This window comes from Alligator mississippiensis, chromosome 16 (assembly GCF_030867095.1).
Source record: "Alligator mississippiensis isolate rAllMis1 chromosome 16, rAllMis1, whole genome shotgun sequence".
NCBI classification, from domain to species: domain Eukaryota; kingdom Metazoa; phylum Chordata; order Crocodylia; family Alligatoridae; genus Alligator; species Alligator mississippiensis.
The window spans coordinates 33,483,881-33,501,865 of NC_081839.1; the positions used below are offsets into that span (position 1 = coordinate 33,483,881).

General features: G+C 45.3%; 1 protein-coding gene across 5 annotated transcripts in view; it reads right to left on the minus strand.

Annotated features, from left to right (window-relative positions):
* Positions 1-1,919: 1,919 nt before the first annotated feature.
* The window catches only part of CADM1 (cell adhesion molecule 1), a 265,868-nt gene continuing 249,802 nt past the window's right edge, over positions 1,920-17,985 (minus strand). For all 5 annotated transcript variants that reach the window (XM_059719750.1, XM_059719748.1, XM_059719749.1 and 2 more), the window contains 2 exons: positions 6,251-6,382; positions 1,920-4,861 (listed from right to left, as the gene is read on the minus strand). In XM_059719750.1, coding sequence (XP_059575733.1) covers positions 4,743-4,861; positions 6,251-6,382 — 251 coding nt within the window. In that variant the 3' untranslated portion in view covers positions 1,920-4,742. The remainder of the gene's footprint in view (positions 4,862-6,250; positions 6,383-17,985) is intronic.

Genomic DNA, 17,985 nt, shown 5'->3' on the forward strand with positions numbered 1-17,985 from the left:
TACTCTGCTGAGCTTGCAAGATCTGGGGAGGGGAAAAAAAAAAGTCACAGCCAGAAGGAGTATGACAGCAAAGTTTTCAAGAACATTTCATTAGTTTCCTTAGGCTCTGGAATCCAAGATTCCTTAACTAATACAGGATTAAAATTTAATTTCACTCGTATCCAGAAGGATTTCTTTACAACATAACCAGTTACATTTATAGTAATTTTCTATCCCAAAGGATCTTGCCTGTCTACCAAGATCACTTCATGCACACTGATGAAATGCAGCTACCTCCCGTGTGGAACGCCATCTTTTTTACACTGCACGGCAATGTGCTACAACCACCGTGGGGAGGAAGTGAGGGACCGGGATAGCCAAAATGGAGTTACAATAGGGATTTCAGAGGGGCAAATCGCGATTGCAAAAATTACTGTGCCAACTATTTTGCATCTGGATCAATCCTTTTTGCTCTACACACTGGACAGCACAAACCCATCAGTCCTCTGTTTGATCAGGTGCACTGGAATCCACCCCGGGACTGTATTTAGCAACTGTCTAGTGGATTTAAATACTTTTAAAAGTTAAAAATATCAAAACACGTTAAAACCCCCCCGAAACCTCCAGGCTTTTTGCCAAAATCCATGTTACTAAACCGCAGTGGACTAATTGAGTCTGCAAATACTCCTCCACCCTTCATGCATTTAATAAAGTGCCACCTTCTCTCGAGCATCCACACCATGCTCGTCACTTATGTGCGTTTAAAAAGTCCCACTCAAAGCGTTGCAGGGGTCTCCCCCTCTCTTTTGGCTTTGGAAAATTTGCCTCCTAGGTTTCTCAAGATGCAATGCCAGCGGTCTGGAAAGGGAACGTGCCACTGCCGTGGAGAGGCCGCACGGCTGCTCCCCTTCGGGTCATTTACAATGGCAAGAAAAGGCACGCGGCACTTTTGGAAAGTGGGAAGGGCGATGTTGTGGCTTCAGCCTTCTGGAAGACAGCATCGGAGAAATATTTCTCCGAGGAAGGAACAGAGCAAGGTTTCCTTTTCAGACTTGCAGAAGACACTGAAAGATGGCATCAATTAGTGCCTACAAGTCACCTCGGGGCTCTAAGCAACGTCCTGGGAAAATTCATCAGCCAAAACAAGAGTGAAGACTAACAAGTCCCCCGCCCCAAGGAAACCGTCCTCTTTTTCCCCTCGTGCCAAAGAAGGGAAAGCACAGCTGGAGGTTTCAGGGGAGCTTTTTAAAAAGCTAAGCTGAGAGCACATGTTCAGAAATAATTTAGAGTGGAAGGACCTTTAAAAATACTTCCCTTGTTCTGAGAGCAGCCAGCATTATTCTGCACAGCCAGAAGTAAGAGTGATTTTCTGGGTTCTTCAAAACACTCAAGCAGGCTTTGGCGACAGACGCAAGAATTTTTAAAGCTGGAGAATCAGATGGCATCTCCTACTCGCAGATCTAGAGCAAAAAGGTACCTACCCGGCTTTGCAAGACATGGGGTTGGAAACAGAAAGAGGGGCCAAGTCATACCACGCTATGTACCATGCAAGGAATGAAGCACTCGAGGACACGGAAACGGTGAGGACTACGGTTACAACTGGCTCGTTAGTGACATGCTTTTCATTAGGAAGGTTACAAGTGACTATATGTGAAATATCCACACTATTCCCAAGCAGCCAGCCTTTCTCCCATGCACCTCTATCCTGGCCAAGGGACAGCAGACTTGGACTTTGGTGACTGTCCAAGTCACTCGGGACACGGGAAGAGGAGGTGGCAAACGAAACCCTCAAATTTTGTGGCCCGTAGCATCATGTCTTGGAGGGAAGCACACCGGTTTCTTTGGGCTGGAGTTTTACACGACATAAGCCGAGTGCAGACATCCCTGCCCTGAATCCCCCAGACTGCAGAAGGTAAAGAGTGCAGAATGAGATTGAAGAATAGTTTTGTAACATTAACCTTTTTTATTAAGAAGACAGATATTTTATAGTACTTCTTTTTCTTTGTAAAAATGGTATACATGAACCAATACAAAATGTGAATGGGAACATATGGATATGTATTTTCTTACACTGTAACATTGTCCATGGACACCTTAAAAACAGAACTGGCCTAAGGGGAAAAAATAAAAATGGTGTGTGAGTCAAGAACAAGCTTATTTGGCATCAGTGACACGTCCTTCATTTTTTTTACTATTCCTTTAAAAACAAGTTTGTTCTTTCTTCACTCTTAAAAAAAGAACCCTTATGATCTAAACCTGTACAAAGTAATACTCAACAATACATTTCAAACAGTGCACTGTATACTGAAGGAAAAAATACATAAACCAATATACAACTAAAATCCGTAATTTCCTGGGTTTCGTTTTGTTTTGTTCTCGTCCAATGTGTGGGGCCAAAATTTTGCAATCTACCTGAGACGGAAAACACCAATCAAAACACATGAACCTGAGACATGTCAACATTTTAAGTCAAAGTTACATCGGTAACACTGCACTACTGTACACTTTCAAAACAGAAAGATGGGCTGTTCAAAAACAGTATGCCAATTCTGTGATCCGCGTGTAAAAAGCCCCCCAAAAACCTTTCCATGACAAGCTAACTGCTTCTCATCCTTGGATGTAAGGCTCAGAAAAGAGCTGTACTTGACAACATTTTCTTGAAAAACGGTCCTTTTTTGTGACTCTCCCTTTTTTCTAAAGGGTTTTTGAAGGAGGGGAAAAGACAGAATACTGCTTAAGAGGGCTTTTTTTTTTTTTTTTTCTTTTTTTTCCCTTTTTCATGCTGGCCTATGAAAAGCGCTGCCAAAAATTAAAAAGGAAAATTCACACAGCTTAAAAAAAAAAATGCTTCCTAAAAATCCCCCAATTGCTGACACTTAGGCGCAATTTTTCCCGCTTAAATCAGTGTCAAATTTCTATGTAAAGCATAAAAAAAAAATTAGCATCTCTTAAAATCCAAGATGACTCAGTCAGTGGCCTCCCCTCCGTACCGCCTGCTTTAATGCCAGCTTCTTATCAGGGCCTGTCTGCAGCTCCATCCCCGCTCCGAAACTCAAAAGACTTTCCTCACCTCCTGGTTTCTACCCAATTTCCCCTGCAATCTCGAATGCAAATTCCTACATTTCCCCTGCCAGGAGGAAGAAAAAATAAATAAATCCGTTTTATTTTTCCAACGTCTCCCAGGGCTTCGAACCTAAAACATTTTCAAGGTAACTTATTTTTAGTAGCTGTGCATCACGACTGCCATCATGCAAGGATCAGTAATTTGTTGGCAGATGGCTCTTGAGGCTGAGGAACGAGGCCAAGGCTAGGGTATGAAAGGTAAAGAGAGAAAAAAAAAAACCCCATTCAGCATTTGAGTTTTGATTAAGTACGTGAAAGAGCCCACATACTGTTCTTTGCACCTCTCCTCTGACCTTTGCCGAACGGAGACACAGGGCAGGGCAGGCCAGCATGAAAACAATCCCGGCCCTTCTTTTGTCCCTCCTGCCTTTGTCGAGTCCAAATCTGAACGAATGAAAGTTTCACACAGCCTCTTGTTGGATCTCGCAGCAGGACAAAGCTCTGCAATACCGAGCGCATGCAGACCGCAGCCAGCCGCCTTCCCTAACCAAGCACAAAGGCGAGGAGGAAGAAGAAAATAAAAACTGCTCGTTTACAGCCCTTTGCACACCGCAAAGACTTTTTTTTTTGTTTTTTTTGTCCCTCTTTTTCCGACAAATTAAGGAGAAGTAAAGCCGACTGGGGACGCTTGACAGGACTGTTTGGAAGAGAAATAATCAGAGCAGAAATACCTCCCCCCCCACTCTCTCTTTCCCTCCTGTGGCCACTCAAATTTGTCCACTTGCATAAAAGGAACAGCCCTCATCTGTCAGGTTTGTTCAGGGCAACAAGGAAGAGGATCCCTTCATGCCCCGAACCTGTCCAGACAGCGCGAGGATCCCTACACCGAGAGCAGTCTACAGACACAGAATTAAAGACAGATTCAATCACGTAGTGACATGCCTCACTTGCAGATAACCCTGTGCAGTAATGTCTCTCCACAGCTACCGGAGTACATTTTCTGAGTCACAGCCTATTTTCTAGTCTCCACCACATAAAGCATTTGAAACATGGGCAGCCACAAACCGTCCCCAGCGCTTGCTCATCCAAACCTTTACGACAACAGAGAAGAATGGGTTATGGATACAATGAATTGCAAACGATGAAATCTTAAGTGTGCTGGTTCTCCTCTGATGAGATCGAGATCTGAACGGAAAAAAGAGTAGAGATAAAACAAAAGGGGGAAAAAAAAATAAAGACTTGAAAAAATAAACCTATTCCAAGGGTTCCCAGCAGGCAATTCCAAAAAGAGAATAGGAAGGGGGAAAAAAAAGAAGAAACGAACACACACACAGACCCCGGCCCCCCGCTCCCCCTCCCAGAAAACCAAAACCCAAACGAACAAAAAAAACAAGGCACAGAATTTTCTGCAAATGACTTAACTAAACTAAATCCAAGCTGGACTTGGCCAAAAAATAAAACCCAAACAAGCTGAGGTGTCGAACAGCAGAGTGTACTTTACAAAGAACATTTTTACACAGCAAATCCCGGACCCTCGTAGTCTCGCATCTCTCCACCCATTCGTTTAAAAAAGAAAAACAAAAAAAGGAAAAAGAAAAAGACACAAGCTGGTCGCAACTTTCAACATCACTGTCTCTTTATCATCTAAATTGGGCCAGTAACTGTCCACGGTTGGACACCTCATTGGAACCAAGGCTGATCTAGATGAAGTACTCTTTCTTTTCTTCGGAGTTGTTCTGTCCTCCTTCTGCATTGATTATCGCTGTGTCTGCGTCGGCTGCATCGTCTGCTCCTTTGGCTTCATGAGTGAAGTATGTACCTGAAAAGAAAGCAGTAAGGTAGTTCTGGTGACTCACGGGCGGGCTCGGTGCGAACGGCTACACCGCAGACGAGCTACAGGAAAGGGGAAGAAAAGCCATCGGGAGAGGGATTCAGGATTAAACAGCGCGCCGTGCCCCGGGAGCCGAGACTCGTCAGCGCTTCCTTGCCCAGCCCCCAGCCCTTCCAGTGGGGACCATTGCTCCAGCATCTCTATGGAGGCTATGGGGCTCCTGCTCAGAGCATCATAACCCGGCGCCTGGTTAAAAGCCAAACAAGCAAGCAGACCTGGCAGCCGGTTAAGAAGGGCCTCAGGACCAGCGCCACGGAGACTTTCTTTTTAAAACCGTGCTATAGCATTGAAGGGGAAAGCGGCAGGGCCGAGCAACGGGAGCCTGCAGTGCTGAGCACACCTCTGCAAGGGGCACCAGCAGCACCTCACCCGTTCCCCCTCCAACTCCGATCCGCGAGAGGGGAAAGACCCGTTTATGTTACTTCGTGCCATTTAAAACCCGCCAGGGTCCAAATGCAAGTGCAAATACAGCCCAGTGCCATGCCAAGCATTTCATGCCCTTCCCTTGACGAGACCCACTCTTGCGCTCTATGTTCTAGATGTATTTGAGTCTAATTTCTCCTTCCCCCTGCTGTCCATGTCATGCCCCTGTCTTGCCTTCCTCCTCAATTCTCTCCTATCCTCTTTACTGCTCAGGACCCTCGTCTCCTTCACCCTCTCCAGCCTAGTGCCAGATTTTCCCAGCACTTCCCACGTGGCCTGTTCAGCCTTACGTTTCCTTCACTACTAAACCATCCCTCACACAGACTGGTCAATGCTAAGTGCCAGGTGGCTTAAACCCACTTTATAATGAACAACGTTAGACCTGGGTCATAAGCTTCAGAGAAAAGCTGAGTTTTGGCCACATCCTACCCTGATATTATGTCTTGCCATCTCTTATGCTCAAAAGTCAAGCATGGGCTACCATGAAGATTACTTTTCGAAGTGCATCCCATGAGTGGGAACAAGCAGAGACTGCTTGAAGAGCTGACTGATGTTCAGGGTCAGTTTAATAGCAAAACCCTTCCTTGTCCCTCGTTACATCCTGGCACAGAGTTAATTTAATGGGCTAGATGCTACGCTGGTCCACACCAGCTGCAGACCTCACCTAACAAGCCTCCATCTCCATGTCTGTGATGGACCAGCAATTGCTCTCACTATCAAAGTCCTCCTGCCTTTTCCTCCGTGAGGCCCGTTTTCCTTCTCCTGCCAAAAGCAACAAAGCTCAGTGTCCCGCGTTGCCAGCGGATGATATGGGATGGAGGGCTACCACTGCCAAGCACCGTGAAGCGCACGCATGCAGCTTCCTTCCAGTGTTCGTGCCTGTCCTCGGCTTACCTTTATGTCTCGCAAAGTATCGCCCTAATATGATGAGCAGGCAGAGCATTGCGAACACCACCACGGCGACGACTCCGCCGATCACTGCGTGGTCCACGGTCCTTATCGACCCTTCCTCACCTGCTCGAGAATCTGCCGAGATCAGAAGAGGAATAGGAATGTGGGACTTATTAGGGGCTCATCGGAAGTTCGGGGCTGCAGCTGTCTCCGCGGCTGGAAAAGCCAGCCCTTGCACTTTGGGAGGCAGGAGGGGGGGTATGGCGTGGATCTAGCCAGAGAGATCAGATCAGATCAGGCAAAGAAGCAGGCAGGGCCAGCCAAGGCTGACTGAGCCGGCTGATCGGGTGGCAAGGGATTTTCCATTAGCAGCAGCAGCAGAGGCAGCGGCAGCACTGCTAGCTTGGTGCAGCACAAGCTAGGAGTGGGAGAAGAGGAGGAAGGGAGCCACAGAGTGCATGATTTTTCAAAGACCTGCCCACGTTTTGGCCCCCCGTTTCCATTCCCCGCGCCCAGCAAAGGGAGCGATGCAATGACGGGAGGACTTTTAAGTCCCGGAGGTACCGAGATACCACGGGGGTCCAACCCTCCCCCCCAGAGTAAGCACCTGCATGGCAGAGAATTGATTCCCTTGATGTTGTCACCTCCAAAGAAAACCAAGATAGCATGCAAGATTAAACCCAACTTTTTTTCTGCTCAGTACCCTCTGCGATGTATCAAGTGGCAAAACTCTTAATCCAAACCATAAAACCCTCTTCAAATACAGATAGCAAGTCATAATTGTACATTGCTTCCAACTGCTTTATTTTATTTATTTAACACCTCACCATGCAATTATTTTTCCTTTATAAGCATCGCTCCCTCAGGATGCCGTCATCCTGGAGAGGAATGACTTATCTGGCTGGGGAACAGCTCCAAAATGAACCCAGAATGAGCTACGGCCATGTAAAATGAATGTATAGCAGTGTAAACAATTTTAATTTAAGAACGCAGCTACATCAACCCTCGCTGCAATTCTAATGGCAACGGAGATTTATAATGTAGTAAAAAACAATTATTCTCCCGTTGATTAATACATTAACATTTTGGAATGGAAGCTAAACCATTGTCTCTCTCTTTTTTTTATTGAGTCAAGCGCGACACCTCCATTAAAATGATTTACTGGCCGTACCTTACGATTTAAGCACAGCAGCAACAGAAACGGTAAAAATCTTTTAACTTTACATGATTTGTGAAGTCATATGTGAAGGATTTACCATTTAAATCTTTCACTACAAGAAGCACGTGGCCTATAAATCTGTCCTGCATGCTGTTGCCCGGACACCTAAGAGAAATGCATTTCACCAGGAAGACTGAGAGTGCAAATTCAAGTCAATTTTTAAGAAAGATTTATCTCCGTCTCTCTCCAAAGAACAGAGCAAATCTCTGAAGCCTCCACCTATAATAATATTTGAAGTTTATCGATCAAGCGTACAGATCCGTGACAGCTAAAGGTAATGGTGCTCTTTTGAGCCGAAACCTGATACAAAGCTTTCAAGTAGGAGCCCAGGATTCACACTTTCTATCGATATTTCCAATTTTGTTCTCAGATTAAGTACGGAAGGATGCAAGTAAATAACTCGTGACTGAGAGCCCCATAAAGTGCATTTTAATTAAAAAAAGAGTTTAAATTAAAAAAAAAAAAAATTCCTCGCAGCGTTTCTTTCCGTTACCTTTTAAAAAAATAACGAAACCAAAGCAGAACAAAGGCAGCAGTATTGACACAGACTGCAGAATGGGTAGGTTTAATTAGGTCAAAGCAGGTGCACATTAAAGGACAAAATGACAAGCAGCCAATTAGATGGCGCCGTGCAAAATGAAATCCCCTTCAGCAATGTATCTAATAAGCTAAACTAAGTGTGGCAAAAAGGATTCTCCTGCTCGCCAGGAGCGTGTGCTGCGGGGGCCGTCGCTGCACGAGCTAAAACACGAAACGCTGAAGTGCCGATTTGAACGCGCTCAGGCTCGGGCCCCGCACCGCAGTGCCTCCCATCGGCAGGTGCGTCACACGCGGCTTGTCCTTTACAAACTCATGATTGGAAAAATGAAATGCAAAATTATCTGTAGCATCATAATGACAAAGCATCCCTGAAGGACCAAGCCGAGCAGGAAAGCAACCAATGCAATATCAGACTCGGTTAGAAAGCCATAAACACGGATCTCTCAATCAGGAGAATTAACTAATCTTGAATTGCCAAGGGCTTCCGATCCAATGAAAATTATTGTCTTTCAAGTCGATTTTTCATCGCCGGGTGAAGGAGACAAAGAGAAACAAGATATGCACAATGGAGAAGAGACATGCAGCTCAAGTTAAGTGGTTCAGGAAACGGTGTGCGTCCTGGTGATCCCGGAGGGCTCCGAAGGACTCCGGAGGCTGAGACGCGCGCTGAGAAAGCCTCCCCCTGGGGAAAGCATTTGCTGTCAGCCTTCGCAGGCACGCGCCTTCTGCCGACCGTGCACCTGCACTCGCCGCTCAGCAAGGAGGGGCAGCTCTCCTGCACGCGCATGCTGCCAGCTGCCCCCGCCAGCCTGCTTGCACACTGCCTCACCTGTCCGCATCTAACCAGGTGGCCTCTCACTTGCATCCTAGGCACCTGGTCTCGGCTTGGCATCCAGCGCAACTCCTTTGCGCCACGTCCCATGAGGACACCGAACGTGGCGTTTCGCTCCCTGCATTTATCACGCGGGCCCTGTCTGCTCCCAAATCTGTGCGCACACTTTGGTGTCCTCCTGACAGCAGACAGCACAACTGTTCCAGCAGATATGCTGCAAACCACCCCTCGAGCGATGCCCTGCACTGAGGTCCTGGCTGCCCAGCTCGGTCATTTTTCACAATGATGTCCGTGACACCAGGATCCAGAGCGGAGTTTAGCCCCGCTCAACAGACCGTAGGCTGCTCTGATTGTGCCTTGCCATGAGGTGCAAGGCACTCAGCAAGAGCCTGTTTGCATTAAGCAAATGGCTACCTTTAAGTAAGCCAAGGACACTGGCAACTGGCATATCTTTACCCCAGTGGCAATTTTACACCATGGGGGGTGTGCGTCATCTGTATGCTTGCTTACTTTTTGTCTCTACTAGCATGCACATGCCCCAAGAAGTCACCAAGCTTCTTCAGCTTTGCCTAGTGCAGCTGCATTTAAGGATATTTAGCGCTAAAGGTCATCGTTTCCTACCTGTCACTCTTCACCCCCAAAGAGACAGACGGATCCCAAACTGGGTGGAAGAATTGCTTGCTGCCAGTAGGAGCTAACCTCAATGGAGCAATGTCACTTGATGCTTGCTGAGGATCTGGTCAGTAATATATAAAGGGAAATACTGCATGCGTGCCAAGACCACTTGCCTGACAGCTCTTTTATGGTTTCTGTTCAATTTGCAATTAAGTCAAGAGCAGCGAGCCTTTAGTGAGCCAGTATTTCCCTGAGAAGTGACTTTTGCATACAGCTTGACAAACATTTCTGGCCAGAACAGTTTATTAAATATGATTTCTTCCACTGGGACATGCACTGCCATTTTTCTTAATTATTTCTATGAAAAAATAGCTTTGCGAAGTACATGCTCCAAGTTTATTTTATTATGTGCATGGCTAAATATTCCATCTTCAACTTTACACGCTAATTAAAAATTAAATATCATACACTGAAGACTTTTAATGACTGCAGACCATCTAATGTCAAGTATGGGAGCCAGTCATCAGCGCACTTTCGCCTTAAAAGATAACAGGTTCATGTTTATATGAGATTATCAAACGAAAGGGCCGGCTCTTCAAGTTTGATTGCTAATGCACAGGATGTTTATTCCCTAGAAATGCCAGAGATGGGAGTCAATTATAACTGCATTATCCACCAAAATGTATTTATGCACCTGCTTCTGCTTTGATTCATGCAGTCCCACAAGCAAGCGTCACCTGAATGACTCACCGGACTGGGAGTCGGGCAGAGGGACGCTGCCAGCGGCCCTGCACCACCTCTGCCCATACACACCGAGTCTGGCTTGCAATGCTAACATGCCTCTCCTTGGCCTTACGCAGGGGCTACCAATTACGCGGTGGTTTCACCACCACGGGACCTACCCCAGCTGCAGGCAGCTCGCTGCATTTGTGATTCAAGAGACTCTTTTAAAAACTCTGCCTCCATATGCGAACGGCACCAGCCAACAGACGCCAGCTTTCAAGTGCACAGTTCAGGTTCAGCAGCCAGTTGTGTACAGCCAAAAAAAGCCACTATTATAAATGCTCTCTGTTGTGTCTCTATGGGCAGTTTAGCTACCTGCAATTTCTGGTGAGAATAAGTCTAAAAAGCAAACAATGTCTGGGGACACTGAAATGCTCATTTTTTTTAGGGTTTTTTTTTAAAAGCAAAAAAGCAGCAGTAAGGCACTCCAGCTTCCAACAAGGGACCCTGTTCTCTGGCATCCTTCATACGGTACCTGCCAAATAACACAACGACAGAGCCCTCCTCACACAGAGGATTCGCAACAGCTATTGCCCTGCTAACGCAGGTACCGATAAGTCAGGAACTGTTTCCCTAACAGGAGAAAAAGGGGCCTGAAGCGACAAGGTGTCATGGGCAAATATCCCTTTTTTCCATAAATGACTCATTCCTTGTGTTCTCCTTTCCAAAGCTTATTGCTGTCATTTCCCAGAAGAGCCCCCTTGTCTAATGCCAGGGCTGGTTATACCTCGGGGCAGTTTACGGCTCTTTGGCACCACAACATCACAACTACGGATGGGAGAAATCCCGTCTCTTGCCTCTCTTCTCTTCACTTGGCATCACAAACTTCTTCACCTCTTTCTATTCTTTCTCTCCCGTGTTTTAACATTGCTCCCTACTCTTCCTGCCCCACGACAGCGGGGACCATCCGCTGGACCCAGCACTACTGCTGTAGGGTTATCTAATGGGAGGAGGGTTTCTGCTTTCTAATGCAAGAAGTGCTAAGGAGGCTTCTCGATGGAGAGGGTGCCGCCAGGGGAATGGCTGATAGTATCTGACCCAACCCATCCTGAAGCAAACTCTTCTATTTTTAGACGCACCGTTGGAAACAAATCAATGTTTTATTTCCAGGTGCCAGAAGGCATTAGATCAGGCTATGGCAATTTTTATCACCCTTTCATGCAAGCGGAATAATAATGATAACAACAGCAACAATAGCAATACTTCCTTGTAGGAGGGGAGGCTTTATCCAGCTATGGACCAGGTCCTGTGACTATAACCCATGCACGATCTTTACTGGCATCAAGCAAGTTTTTCATAAGGGGAACGGACCCAGGCAGGTACACTCAGATTTGGGGTTTGCAACACATCTACAAACCCAGCCCAAGAGGTCTCGGCAGCCCAGAAATGAGCTCTGCCTAATGAAGCAAAAATGGGTGGGACTGAAGATTATTCAATCTAGGATCACGGTTAATCAATCATTAATGGCAACCAACACTTCCCTGTTGGAAAGACAGGGGTGTGTGGAGACAGGGAGCAGGAATGAGTTTCCCTAAACTGTGCCCCGCAACCAAAGACTTGACCTTAAAAACAGGCACCTGCTTAACAACAGCATCCCCGATTTACCCAAGTCATTCTGGCTTCATATCTATGATTAAAAAAAATCACAACTTTATTACTGAAGGGGGAACCGGGTAGATGGCAGGAGCTGACAAAATGCCACATTATTTGTTAATCCTAATATGTTATTCTTCCTTAAGATTTGCTTTTCTCAGCACCAATTCAATTATAGATGCTACAAATCCTTCTGACATTTAATTCCCTCTTGTCAGAGAGTAGTAAATGTATACATGCACAGCTTTCCCATTAAGATGTTAATATATATTGGGGCACGCTGGCCTTTATATCAAAGAGCTTTCCTGTTTAAGGGCGGGAGAAAGGCAGGGGAGCAGGAAGGTAAAGCACAGGTGAATGCACACCGGAGCGAGCTGCTCCCTGGGTAGCCTGCAGGCCGTCACCGCGATCCGGAGGCCACTTTGCATCTGAGTCAAATCCAACTTCCGAGCATGATGCTTTGCAAAATGTCAAAGCACCTTAAAGGAAAGCTGCTGTGATGCATTACACCATCACCTTAGATACCTATATTAACAACTGGTTATAAGCTAAAACATACGAGTTGATGTAAAGCTTTTGCACTGCCTTCACAGAGCAAATAAATGGAGCTTCTGGCTTTGAACAGGGGGGCTGCCATTTTAGCTGATACAGCAGCGAACTACTCCGCAGGAAACTCAGCGTGATACAGATTAGCTGCAAAAGCATCCTGGTCTGGTCTCCAATCACAGGGAAGAAGAGACAGATCATTGCACAGATATATATATATTTTAGCAACTGTTAAATTAAGTAAAAATTAAGAAAAGGCAGAGCTCTTATAGGAAGTAGAACCTGAAGTTTTCCTTTAAGGTGGCAGCAGATCTGATAAGAAGTGTTCGCGCAGAAGAATAAATCCATTTGTCACTACTATCTATTTATCGTTATCTGGTATCTTCTTTTTAGATACCTCGGCAGGAGGGATTAAACAGTTAATAGCAAGCCCATGGCAGGGTCCAATCAGTGGAAGCTCAGTTCACTTTGCTGTTTGTCTGGCTTCAGGAAAAATCGTTAGTAACCTCATTTCTACCTTGTGGAAGAGGAAAGGTAAATGATGGGAAAAGACAGTGGAGAACACAACGTCTATGCAAACTGACCAAGGAAACTCTCACGCATCTCAATGCTGCTAACAAATTTCCGGACAAGCCCTTATTTCACAGCACTGTATGCCCAAGTACCAGGCATACTTTACACCTGAATGCCTGGCTTTTAGTGGGCCGTTTTCAAAACGGATAACTTATTAGCCCACATTTTCCAAAACTGCCATGGCATGTGGGACTTCTGCCGATGTGACAGCTTAAAAATAGCCGGCATTGTGGGAACTGTCTTGAGAGTCGGAGGAGAAGCCAGTGGATTTTAGTGGCAATAGTCTAACAATGTGGGTCAAACACCTAAGGCAAGATCGAGGCTCCAGGCAAAACCATGGCAGATTTTTTTCCCAGCTATTCGATAGAAAAGTTCTGTTTGATTCTGTTTTTAATGGGCCCTTTTCAGAGAGAGAGAGACAGAAAAAAAAATCTAGCTCCTGTGGGTTTATTTTCACTGTGTTGGCAGGTGGTCAGAGCTCTAGATTCAGAGACTGAGACACTGGATTAGATGTGACAGTGGGCTCATTGCTTGCCAGGATTTTAAATCTAAATCGCATCTGATTTGGAAGTTTATAAAAAGCATCCAACTTGCAAAAACCACCGAGAACAAAACGCAAGGTTTTTATTTTTAAACCCTGCAAAGCCCCAGATGACAAAGTCCTGTCCTGGATGGGATTTTTAGAGCCAGGGCTTGCAAACCCTACAGAGCTGGGTTTTTAAGGCAGCCCTCGATGGAGCAGAGCCCCTGCCGGGGAAGCACTCAGGATGCTTGAAGGCAGAGAGGCAAGGGGCTTTCGTGGCAGTCCTGGCCCCCAAGTACATGGCAACCTGAGACCCTGAACCTGACCTCCAGCACCTCACCGCCAGGCCAGATGAGCCTCAAGGATGTTTTTTAAATAAGGCCTTTTCCCCCCCATGCTTCTTGCTGCATTTGTATGCTCCAGCTGTGTGGCTCATTACAGCCCTGTTTTTTAACACCTAGGGCACGCTTATAAATAAAGCACTTAAGGAGATATAGTTTGTCCCACCCCTGGCTCTGAAACAGAGCATTTTATTCCTATGATTTAGTGTAGCTGCCACATGAATGGGTTCCCTGCCTGGTTTACACCTCTTGCTATGTAGACCCAGTCTTAAAACATGGTTGGGGTACCGGTGACAGCTCTGAAGTTTCTTGCCTGCACGCTGGTGCTGTAAACAGCAGGAGATGGATAGATCTCTTTGTGCGGGCACAGTATGGCCATTAATTTCCACACCTCTGGATTTACTGCTGTACTCCCACAAAAATTTCTTGACAGTACTTCCATTTCTGGAAGGAAATTAAGTTTTAACCGGTGATGTGGGACAAGGGGCGCTTGCCTTTTTTTTTTTTTTTTTTGGTGTTTTTTTTACAGTCTAATCAGAGCGATCACGCTTTACCTGCCTCTGTGCAATATCGAACCATGCTGGGGAAGGGAAAACCTAACTGAGTTATTTAAATCCAGCAGTCCCTTTTCCTTAATGGATCCAGTTTGCAGAAGTGCCTGTGTGACTTACACTTTTAAGTCTCATTATTGAGTGTGATCTGGGCATTAGGGAACCTAAGTCACTCGGGTGCTTTTGAAAAGTTCCTCCTAAATCTAAAAAGGTGCAACCTGTACTGAAACAGCCCAGCCATCTCTGCTAATGATTTGGAGGGCTAAAGAGAGTCAATATGGACATTTCCAAATTGAATTTTCTCCTATAAAGGAGGACTGGTTGGCCAATCTGTTTCATGGAGAAAAGTGTATCAAACTGCTTAAGAAGATGACATTAGCTGAAGCAGCACAAAGGTTTGGGTGGTGGTTTTTGGGGGGGAGGGAAGGGATTGGTCATTATTTCCAAAAATAAATATATGACTTATCCATAATATGAAAGGGATGAAATTGCTACCTAGATACAGTAGGGACAAATGGTAATATTATTCATTACTGCAGTTTAGCATTAAGTGTGCTACACCTACTCTAATTTATTGATGGACTGTTTAAGACTGGTGTTAACCTGTTTGTCTTGTATTATAATTGAATTTGGTCTCCAATTTAAACTACAAAAATTCAAGGAGTTCATCCTTCTTCAATCAATATGCTCCCCTTCAGTGACCCATTTCAAGATAGCTTCATAAAAAATAATGCATTTTGTTTTAATAAATTTAATCACTATGACAGGTGCTCAATTTTTATTGGTTGTTTCTTCAGACATCTCTGGCCTAGAGAATGGAACCGCACTTACAATCAATAGTAATTGATTAATCAGGATCCCTCTTGAACAAAGGTGCTAATCAGTTTTTGATTAGTTAATCAAACCAGATGTAAAGGCTACACAGGTTTTGCTTGATTGTTCAGTGCTTTACAAGATGTATATCAACACTGTTGAGCACAATAAAGAGACCCTAATGCATCTGAGGGGAGTGAAAAGACAATTTGTTGAATTAATTTAACTGGATTATTACAATCATAGGCAAATAGCTTTTTTTTTAAAAAAAAAAAAAAGAAAAAAATTATTAGCTTGGCACTTGTGACTAGTGAGCAACTGATAGGATTGCAACTACGATACCCCTGACACTGCACTGTGCGGAGAAGGCAGCAACGGGGGAGTAATTTAATCGGAGCTCCTCTGAGCACCAGACAAACCCTTTCAGTGCAGTCAGGTTTCTTTATGTTACACAGCAAAGGTTTGAGAGCAGTACGGACACAAGCACCTCTACCAGCAAAAGTCAATAGGCCACTAGAAACTAGCTAGCTAGATGTAAGGCAAGCGCCGCATTACTTAATTGTACAGCTGGCAGATCCTCTGGTGCACCATTTAGCAGGATATGAACACCTGAAATGAACAGCAGACTGAGCAAACACTGCAGCAGGACCGGCACATTTAATTACACCACGTTTCAACAGCAGGTTCACGACCAAGGAGGGCTTCCTATTTAATCCTTAAAGCCTGACCTGCTTGCTTTCTGGCTGCCCACCCAATTCCCAATCTACATGAAGGCAAACGGGATCAACTGATGGAGGCCCACGCACGGGCCGTGCAAGCGGAGGTCTGGGGCGGGCTGGGCTTTTCCAGGGGAGAGCTCAGCACTGGAAGGTGCTTTTACTGGCCCGAGAGCCCAGATCTGCTGCCCCTCTGCCTACTCAGACTCATCCTTGGTTTGTGGGGAGTACCGGCTTATAGCTGAAGAGGAGGTTTGGATGTTTTCCTACTTTTTCATGACCGCGGTGAGCTGAGCTGGGTGGCATGCGTGGGTTTTGCAGATAACTGACTCATTTTTAGAAACATAAAGAGAGTCGTTTTCATGGACCGCATTTTCAGAGCTCCCCCCATCTAATTTACAAAGCGGGCTCTGTTTGCACAAGCAGGAGGCCTGCTCTCCTGCTTGACACGGTGCTCTTGCGCTGCACTGCACGAGGGGTTCGGAGGATTCGACTTCACGTCGTTAAGTTGCAAATACAAAAGACTGGGCCTGCTAGAAAATAGCCCGTCCATTCAACACCTTTCCAGGCTCTTCAGAAAACAGAACGAGTCACTGGCTGGACTGGGAGTGAAATGGCAAAATTAAGCAGAGCGATCACCGCCTCCCCACGCCAGCCAGCGGATACGTGTCTCAACAGGCTGGTATGCTCGGTTCGTGTTGCAGCAGAGAGACGGTTAGCCCCGCTCCCATTAAAAGAGCTGATGGGAGATGCCCATTTGGAAGATACCCAGTTGAATTGTGTCTTCAAGTGAAAGTTATTCAGCCCATCGACGGCTTTTTGTTTTCAAATCAACTTAAAAGTAAAACAAGTACTTTCTATCCATATCTGAGATATCAGAGGCTCTTCTTACCCATCAGGACCAGTTTACGCCTGCGACAGACTTATCAGCACTGCTCAGCTGTTGGGATGGCTCACTCCAATAAAACACCTACTAAAATTGTTAAATAATCCTACGCTCTTGGCCGTACTACACCGAGAATAGTGCGCTGGGGAAGCAGCTGCTGGGTTTATTAGGAAAGAACGACACCTTCTACTGATGCAAGGAAAAAAAAAAAGTGAAAGAAAAACTTTGACACCTTTTTACCTACACAATGGAAATGGACTTGCTCACCATCAAATGCAAAGAGTCCAGCAACTGAAACAGGACTCCAAAGGGGGCATTAAATCTCTGTGTCTGCATGCCATGTGCAGAAGACCCATTTTGGATGTCTGCGGGAGAACGTCTCTGTCTCTTGACAGATTAAAAGTCTTGTGTAATTAGGCGAGCAGAGACATTTGACCTCACAGTTCATATGTGCTCAGGACTTGCAGTCCTCTCGTAGGACAGCGAACCTAAACACGAGTCAGTAAAGTGGACAATTAAGAGTGAAGCAGTGACAGTCGGGGCTAATTTATAAGATCGTTTAGGGAGAGAGCATCTTGCCAGACATAACCAAGGCCCAGAGATGTAATGCTTATGTTTGTACCACAGTTAATGCCTGCGTTTCAAATGCATCCATCATGCCAAATCACCCCTTGAAGGTATGTTTGGTTCTTGATCTGGATTAGCAATGCCTGCATCTTTTGCAAGTGCTCAGTCTGCTGTGAAAAAAACAGGGTTGAAGCGTCTAATTTGCAACATGTCATGTGATAAAACAATGCCCCCTTTTCTCCCCATTTGAGATAAACATGTCATGACAATTTGCCAGCACACCATGAAATAGCAGGTAGCCTAGATTTAGTGAAGCTGATTGGTTGGGTTGGTTTGTTTTTTTAATATATATATATATATATATATATATATATATATATATATATATATATATATATATATATATATTGACCAACTCTCACAATCCAACATCCTTGAATGTTTTACAAATGTAACAAAATTTCAACTGAACCATTCTCTAATTAGCATTAAAAAAAATTATTCTAAGCCACTGAACACACAGTAGCTGTTAGACAACCTGAAACATAAATCACACCGGGGTACACAGATCTGCCACCCCCCGCCCCCCAGCTCCAAAGAGGAGGATATAATAAAAGGCATGCCCATATCAAGAGGGGAA